Here is an 8,967-nt window from a genome sequence, read left to right as displayed (position 1 = left end):
AAAAAAAAAAAAAAAAAAAAGAAAAAGAAAAAGAAAAAAGAAAGAAAAAAGAAAAGAAGGGAGAGGAAAGGAAAGGAATCCAATAGCTGCATGCTGCTATGAACTGAAGAAAATCTTCAATACTATAATTTATAAGAGGTAAGTGTACACCTGCAAGTCACTCTCCTAAGTGCTGGCAATACTTGCCCACTCAACTGACCCACACAAATCCTTGCTTTGGAAATAAGTCTAATATTTCCTGTTGCACCTCTGCTTAATTTTTGGGTCACACATGTTACATGTGAGCACATGAACAAACTTATGTCACTGATAAAACCTGTTGAGAAACAGAAACCTGACTTTCCAGTTTTTACTAATAAAGATCTTTGAAACTACGTAAATCACAAATTCTAACTACAAAACTCCTGTGCCCTGGATTTCCCTCCATTGTTAGTCACAAAATTGTTTTTAATATGTTTTTATTCACTTATTCTTAGAAAATTCTATACATATAGGTGTATCACACTGGAGTTAGGAGTGAATACATACACATAAATATATTTTGATCATATCCACCTCCCAACTCCTCCCAGCTTTCCACCCCATCAGTCATGTTCTCCTACATTTTTATATTTTATTGTTGATTACATGTGTGTGTTCATGCATGGGTCCTGCACAGGGGCGCAGAGCTGACAATGGAGCAGGAGTTTACACCTGACCTGGCAACCAAGAATGAACAGGGATCGTCTTCCATTCCACTAGAGCTCTTAACTGCTGAGCTATCTCTCCAGCCCCCTCTTCTGGCTCCTTCTGTTTCTTTTTAGATAGCCTTTTAAGATAGTCTAATTATTGCTTCCTTCATAGTCATGGGCCACGCCCCTAAAGAACACGGTAGACAAGAAACTCTTGAAGTTACACTTTTGTGTCTCCACAGATGTTTTACAATCAGTGCTAGACCAGCAGGCACTCAACAAACACTTGTTGACCTAGCTTTGGGTTTTTCTTTGGAATAAGCAGTTTCAGTTCTGGATATACTACTTTAAGTGTTCCTTTCCCTGTCGTGCTAAAGAATAATCACCAATGAGCTTTTCGCTGTTCTGGTAACAACCAACAAAAATGCCATTAGTGACTTCCAGAGAGCAGGAAGTTCTCCCCTCAGCAAACCCCACTGAAGAAGGTGTATAAAGGATGTTAACCCACACCAGCAGAGAGAGGACACTCTGATTGAGGGGTTTTAAGCACTGTCAGGAAGGCAGAAAGGGGATGGCACCGTGGGGCCTACAAACCACAGCAGAAGTAATTCTATTTTCAATGAGGTGAAGGAATATGCCACTCCTGTTTGGGAAGCCCACAGAAATTCCAAACTCACGGAGACCAAATTGCCAGGGAACTAACCTCTTTCCTCGTCAGAACCGAAGCTTGGTGAGTTTGCCTCCTGGATAAAAGTCAAGTTCGAGGCGTGGGTGGTATGTGTTTTAAGGAAGACACTGGTGTCAGAGAACTTAACAGAACCAAACTTACAAACTTTCCAAGTCACTAGGAAATAAAGTTGCGGCCACCTCGCCCAGGAGAGAAGGGAAAGAACGAGGTTCCCAGTACTGAGGCACTTGTGCGCACACTTCATCTCCTGTCTACCCAAGAGCCAATAATCAGCGCCTTCCAGCGCACAGAGAACACTGTCTGCTACTCAGATTAACAGTATATATTAACAGTATATATTAACAGTATATTCCATTATATGGACTCGGTATCACCTCTAGCACGGAGCAACACACCATAAATGCTCTTCAAACTCTGGTGACCTATGAATTAGCGTTGGCGCCTTATCTGGATGGGCAAATTAAAAAGTCAGAGATCGAGAAGGGTCCTTGCTATTGGCTTCCCAAAATCCAGTAAAGCCTACATAACCTTTGGAAAAGGAAGGAGGGGATCGCAGGTCCACTCTAGGTCTCGGAACCGCAGTCCGTCCTAGAATCGGGGTACCTGGGTGCAGGGACGGCGCGGCAGCCTGAGGACCGGACAGTCACTGACGCGAGGGCCACCGAGAGCGACACGGTGGCTACCGCCTGTCCCAGGGAGCGGCCGGCCATCGGCGCCTGGCGCGCGGCCCGCGAGGGTTCGGAGGTGGCCGGCCTCGCCCGGAGGCCCGCCGCGAGCCCCGAACCTGCAGCCAGCGGGCACTAGGACCCGGCCGCGCTCCCCCAGCACCGCTGGCCCGCGGCGCCAACAGCCCCACGACGTACCCGACGCGCGACCGCGCTTTACGGCCACGCCGCAAACTAACCTGTGTGCCAGGCCTCTCGGTCTGCGCAGGCGAACTGGAGTGCCGCGGCGCGCGGCGGAACGCGGAGACCCAGAACCCTGAGGCTGAGCGGAAGGAGGGTCAGGGGCGTGATGGGACCGACGCTGCGACCACGTGCTTCCAGGAGAGGAGGGCGGTACGGAGGAGTCACGTGAGCCATGCGAGGTTTGAGAAGACGTAGGATGAGTCAGTGACGAGTCATGAAACACCTTGGTTTGGTTTCCAGAAGCCAAGTAACTTGCTTTTCGAAACTTGCCCGCATACCGGATTCAGAGACCGCCTGTGAACAACAAAATGTGGGTGTCCCGCCGGTCACGTGATCGGGCCAGTCACGTGGCCCCCAACCCTTAAGGAAGGACCCCCCCCCAACCCTGGAACGCAGCCTGGGCTCCCCAGAGCCCCCTTCATGGTGCTGTCGTTGGTGTTGGTGTCTCTGGTAAGCCTCTTGTCCAAAAGGAAAGCTGGCCTCGGTTTCCCACTTTCGAACCCCAAAGCCAAAACGTGTAGACAAGCTGTGAAACTGGCACGCGGTCTGGATAATAACGAACGAAGGACTAAAGTTAGCCAGATTGAAAGTGGTAAAGGTAGGCGTGCATCGCGGCTTGCACTCCAGGTTTCATTCGTTTAATTGTTGATGAGACATATTCTAAGCCTATCATCAACTTTGGGCCCTGCAAAACACACCGTAAGGCGTTGGCTCTTAAAGCCAGGCCAATCAAATTCTAACAGTATCCCGAAATCCACAGCACTCTTGGGATGGGACAGCAAGAAGAAAGGACTCTACAGTAACACTTAAGGGCGTTGCCTTCGAGTCTATACTACACCCCTTAAAATGTCCACTTAGAAAAACTAAAAGTATGGGAAATTTCCTCCCCACCCCTGCCCAAACCTGGTGACAGATAGAGGCAGATTCCTGGAGCAAAGTAAAGATTATATTTTCTTTCTCTGCACTGTGGGGCATAAGCCTACCACCCCACAGTTTCCTGGAGATGTGGTAGACATGTCTTTGAGGTGTGATCGAGCACTCAGGAAGATAAATCACCTTGGGCTCCAGCCCCTTCCAGAGATGGTTGTCTTCAGCTTGCTCCACTGCTCCTGTCATAAGAAACACGTTTGTTTCTACACACACACACACACACACACACACACACACACACACACGAACACCTTAGATCCTTTAGCACCATTCCCCGGCCTTCAAGATCTCTATCCTTTTTTTTTTTTTTTTTTTTTTTTTTTTTTAATGAAACTAGAATCCAGTTCATAATGTAGGCTTTCCTAAGGCAGCAGTAGCCAATAAAATCTTTCCTTGTGACTTTAACTAGTATCCTCAAACAGGCTAGTGGTTTTGGTTTTGTTTTGTTTTGTTTTAAGATTTACTTACTTTTATATGTACAGGGGTTTTGCCTGAGTATCTGTGCACCCCAAGTCTTTAGTGCCTGTATAGTCCAGAAGAGAACTTTAGATTCCTCAGGACTGGAGTTACAGGCGACTGTGCACCACCATATAGGTGCTAGGATTTGAACCCAGGTCCTCTGGAAGAGAAGCAAGCCAGTGCTCTTAACTGCTGAGCTGTCTCTGTAGCCCAGGCATTGTCTTTGGCAGCTCTTTCAGATAGCATTTTTCTTAAAGTATTGTTGATACAAAAAAGCATAGTTCACACTGTAAAGGGTCTTAGTTTCTTCTGGGGCAAAATATGAATTCCTCTGGCCCCGGGAACACAGATTTTGGTTATCCCAAATATCATGTTCCCAGGTGATAACAATTTTATAAAGTTTCAATAGCAATAGAACAAAATCCTAAATTAAGACATTTTAAATACATGAATGGAAACATCAGGTAAGCCTAGGTTACAGCAAATTAGTGAAATCGCTGATAAAGACCTCAGATGTTATCTGCTCTTCTTTGGGATAGAGTCTCTTTATGCATTAAAATGGGATTTATATAGTAGTCACAAGAAAGGCAGTAAATAGTTATTTAGATATTTTGACTCTAGACCTGCAACATTCCAACTCTTCACAGTTATTGATTCCTAATTAATCAGCCCTATAGAATATTAATGTAGTTGTGACATTTTTCTAGGAATATCAGTTCAATGTGCATTTGAAAGCAGACCCTAGTAGCTTATGAATGTAAATTCCAGCTCTCTGGAAGCTGGGGAAGAAGGATCAGAAGATCAAAGCCAGCCTGGCTACATACAAAACTTTGTCTCAAAAATGTTTGTATTTAAAAATAAATACCAAACTGGGCATGGTGGTGCACACCCTTAATTCCAGCACTCCAGAGGCAGAGATAGATATATCTCTCCAAGTCTGAGGCCAGCCTGATCTACATGGAGAGTTCCAGAACAACCAGCACTACATAGAGAGACCCTGTATCACAAAGCGCTGTTCTCTACTAAAGGAAAATAAATGAATGATAAGCAAGTAGTAACATTAGACTAGGGGGAGTGCTCAGTGACTGAGCATGGAGCTTCCTTGCACAAAGCCCTGGAGATGCCTGGTGGCCATCTTAAGAGATCAGAAACTCAAGGTCATCCTTGACCACAAAGCACGATTCAGAGGCTATGCTGCCTCAAGAAAGGAGAAAGGAGAAGGAAGGGCTGGAGGAGAAGGTGGGGAAGGCCTATGAAGGAATAGATAATTTCCTGTGGGGGAAAGTTACTGGTTGAGGAAGAAGTCACTTTCCATTGTAAAAGAAATGTCTGAGGCTTTCCTGAGGCAGTAATGGTTGGCAGAGATGGAATGATATGAAGCTACTAGCCACTGGACAAACTGGGAGAAGAACAGTCCATTTAAGAGGGCTGTAAGTCACCTGCTCTGGGGTAGGAAAGCTTGCCTTCTAAAGAGAGGAGGGTGGACACAGTGAACCATTATAATCAGAGGTTAATCTGTAAAGACACGGAGAGGGAAGCCTGGGTGGACACCAGCAGCTGCTTCCCAGCTGTGGTTCCTGTGGAGAATACCTACAGTAGAAAGTAATCTCTCCTACACTCCCTGCTGCTAAGGGGCCACGTGGCCCTCTGTGGTCAGTGACATTAAGGTGTAAACTGTGTGGATCTTGTGATCTTGTGAGAACTTGCTGTTTCCCTGGTGAGAGAGAGGGTCTGACCTGCTTCACAAGTACTTTCTAAGTCCATGCTTATCCCTGCTGGGAAGGGGTCAGATCACCTAAAAATGGAGTAGCTATCTGACTACCCTGTCAGAAGCTGTGCCAAGTAGGGTATAAGAAGGAAATTGAGAGTTTAATGGGTCCTGGAATATTTGCCTCGGGCCTGGACAACCTGCCAGGAGAACAGAGGAAAACAAATTTCTACTTGGCTAAATCGTGGATTATACACACACACACACACACACACACACACACACGGTCGGGGGTGGGGGGGGGGGAGAAATTCTGACATGAGAGTGAAACATTTAGTGAAGTTTTTCTAGATCCTCATGCTCTAAAAGCCATTAAGACCCCACACCACAGATTTAGCCTTCACAAAATAGAGAAGTGGCTGGGAATGGTAGTGTTGCTTTTAATCCCAGCAGAAGCAGAGGCAGGCAGATCTGTGTTCAAGGCCAGTTAGGGCTAAATAGTGAGATGCAGTCAAGAAAAAAAAAAGTTAAAAATGGATAAACAGAATTTATCATGGTAGGGCTGAGAACCTGGTATTCAGCTTTCCGTGAGCTCAATGAGATACATGAACACATGGGAAGGGTTAGTCTGGCACAGGGTTTCCATGGCAATCAGCTTCCCATGACCTCCATGAAATACATGAACACATGGGAAGGGTTAGTTTGGCACATGGTTTCCCATGGCTGGTTGACCCTGTTGCTCTTGGGCTTGTGCCCAGGCAGCACGCTGTGTGCAGAGTACAATCAAGCTATTCACTTCATGGCTAGGATTTGAGAGAAGAAGGGGCTGGGGACAAGGTTCTAATACCCCTTGAAGGGCAATGGCCAAACCATCCTTCCAACAGGTCTGCCTCCCTGAGGTTCCGCCATCTCTCAGTAGCAATGCAGTCTGGGAACCAGGCTTGAACATGGGCCTCCTGGGGACAGTGACTGTTTTCTTGGTGTATCACTTACTCTCACTTCCCCTCTGAGATCATGTACCAGGTCAGACGCTTCCCTCTCTGCCCTATGACAAGAAGACTTTCCTCTTGCCTACTGTGTTCTTTAGGTTTGCACCCACAGGTTCTGCTTTTTGGTGAGTTCATGGACAATGAAAGAATTTTTTAAACTTTCACTTAACAAAGCTTGGCTTTCAAGATTAATTTTGTGCTAGAGACTTGAAAATCCCACTTGACAGTCAAGCCTTTGTTTCTAACTCATATCTTTCCTCCCTCTGAAACACTGCAACTATTATTTCAATGGACAGAGTGCATCTGGCAATAAGATACGAAAATATTTTAAAAACACATCTAGAATATTTCAAAAAATTACTCCCGTGGTATTTTTCATTTTGATCATGTAATTTGAGCAAACTGTTTAACCTCCCCATGTCTGCTTCTTCACCTGTAAAACGAGGAGCTGTGATGGTCAGCACAGTGGAACAGTGAGAACCAAGCATAACAGGTCATAAAGTGCCTAACGAATAAATACCCTAGGAGCTGGGCTTTTCAGGGATGTACAGTATCATCTCTACAGACAGCCATGCAACTCAAGTGCTACCTCACTCTCTAGGACTTCTGCTGTGGTTTTCCCTGTGGGGACAGGGGGGAGCCAGAAAGGATACAGACTCAGCACCAAGTTGTACGTGAGGTAACTTGTTCAGGTTCATACAAAATACCTAATAGTTTGAAAGGGCTGGGGTGGCCATTTTCCTTTATAGCCATAACAAATTGTTAATTTGAATCAGAAATTTATTAGCTCACAGTTCTAAAAGTCAGAAATCGGTTTCACCATTCCAAATTCAAGATGGCAGCAGGACCTCACTCTCAGGAGGCTCTACAGGAAAATCTATACTTACCTTCTCTACTCTCACCATTCCATTGCTTGTGGTCACATGACTCCAGTCCCTGCTGTTGTGGTCAACTGCCTTCCACCTTTTCCATCCTGGCAATCCAGGATTAAAAGCCCATCTCAGCATCCTTAATCACACCCATGAAAGCCATGACTTCCATATCAGTAAATATTTACAGGGTCCAGGGATTTGTGCCTAGTACATTTGGGGATAGTGTTTCAGCTTACTATGCCATGATTAAAATTTAGATTGAATAACTAGAAGCTTCGATTCCTAACCAAATATGTGTGTGTGTTCACTATTAAACACTTGATTTCTGTAAGTACTGTAGCAGACAGTGTGGATGTAAACTGAGTGAAATCAATCACACTAGTTGATCAGGCTACCCCACAAACCAGTGGGCTAGTGAGGGGATAGACAGTGGTTTAAAAAGAAAATAACAGTCACACAAAGAAACATCAAGGCTCAAGCATGACATATGTTCTGACTAAAGAGTCGCGTTGCTCTGAGGAGGGATAATGAGAGAGCTGTCAGGGCTGGGGAGGTTCACTCTAAGAAGCAACACTTGAGACCTTAAGGAAGGGTAAAGATCACTGGACATAAAGTAGAGAAAATGAAAAACCTTGAACAGTTTGTGCTGCAGAAGACGCAGCACATTAAGTGCTCAGAAAACCAAGTTCCCTCTTTCCCTCTGTTCCTTAAAGAATGTGCTAGGACATTGCTGGCGAGAAGGCTGGGGCTAAGAAAAATGGTTCCTTTTCTGGAGGAGCTGGGTTCAGTTCCCCAGCACCGCATAGTCGTAGACAGCTGTCTGTAACTCCAGTCTGGAGGGATCCTAAGCCACCTTCTGATCTCATAGGGCACCAAACAGGCACCTGGTGTACAAATATACATACAGGCAGAACATCCATACATAAAAATAAATAATAAAAGTGCTACTAATGAGAAAGAATCTACTAGAGCAGTTGCAGGGTTAGTCTAGTTAGTGCATTGCCAATACAGGGTGGCTATACAATATCCCCTCCCCTTGAGTCTTCCTAACCAGTACAGTGTGCCTGTAGAGTACCCACCCCATAAGTTTTTCTAACTTGCACTGCAGCACCCCACACAACATTGTCTCCAACATTCATAGTTGAGTAAATTTTAATAAATATGTACTGTTTGTTGCCCAAGCAGAGCAGAAACCAAAAAGCAAATCCTGAGTGTCCCATGCCAAGAAACAAGTATTTCTCAGTTACATGGCATTCTAAGATGGAACACATCAAGGATATTCAAAGAGCCCAAGAAACACTTTGTAACTAAACATATGAACAGCCTTGGTTCTCTCAGAGTCATTGTGAGGCAAGACAGACTCATTCAAGGACAGTGTTTATGGTGTGTTGCTTGCTATGTGTTGCAAGAAAGAGATTTCAGGAAATGCACTTTTGTAGTTGAAAATAAGTACTTTTCAAGGTTTTTATCAACATTTCTTACATGAAAGAAATAAAAGTATTTAAGCAACTAGTTGGAAGTAAATATGCATGAATTTTGTTTTTAATAATTTTGTTCCCTGTAGTGTGTGTTCCATAAGGAAACTCCCATCGATATATTAAGATCAACTAAAAACTACATCCTAACGCCAGACATGGAGCATGTACCTGTAATTCCAGCAGCCAGGAGTCTGAAGCAGGAGGATGATGATATTGAGGGCAGCTGAGTCTGAACAGCAAGACCTATTTCTTTTTTTTTTTTTT

General features: G+C 44.8%; 2 protein-coding genes across 5 annotated transcripts in view; one reads left to right on the top strand and one right to left on the bottom strand.

The window, feature by feature from the left end:
- Positions 1–2,338, bottom strand: part of Nudt9 (nudix hydrolase 9) — an 18,235-nt gene extending 15,897 nt beyond the window's left edge. The window contains exon 1 of one of the 4 annotated variants that reach the window (XM_021163515.2): positions 2,264–2,338. Coding sequence is in view for 1 of the 4 variants with exons in the window: in XM_021163514.2 (XP_021019173.1) it covers positions 1,963–2,069 (107 nt within the window). In the remaining 3 variants the exon portion in view is untranslated. Of the gene's footprint in view, positions 1–1,374; positions 1,553–1,887; positions 2,234–2,263 lie in introns of those variants that run through there. The other 3 variants (XM_021163514.2, XM_021163516.2, XM_029478054.1) reach the window with 3 other exon arrangements.
- A 220-nt stretch (positions 2,339–2,558) lies between these two features.
- Hsd17b11 (hydroxysteroid 17-beta dehydrogenase 11) overlaps positions 2,559–8,967 on the top strand; it is a 56,170-nt gene continuing 49,761 nt past the window's right edge. The window contains exon 1 of the mRNA XM_021163520.2: positions 2,559–2,717. The gene's annotated coding sequence lies outside the window, so the exon portion shown is untranslated. The remainder of the gene's footprint in view (positions 2,718–8,967) is intronic.

Source organism: Mus caroli, chromosome 5, assembly GCF_900094665.2.
Source record: "Mus caroli chromosome 5, CAROLI_EIJ_v1.1, whole genome shotgun sequence".
In the NCBI taxonomy this organism is placed as follows: Eukaryota; Metazoa; Chordata; class Mammalia; order Rodentia; family Muridae; genus Mus; species Mus caroli.
The sequence above is the reverse complement of the archived record's forward strand: the minus strand, read 5'-3'. Positions and strand labels throughout refer to the sequence as shown.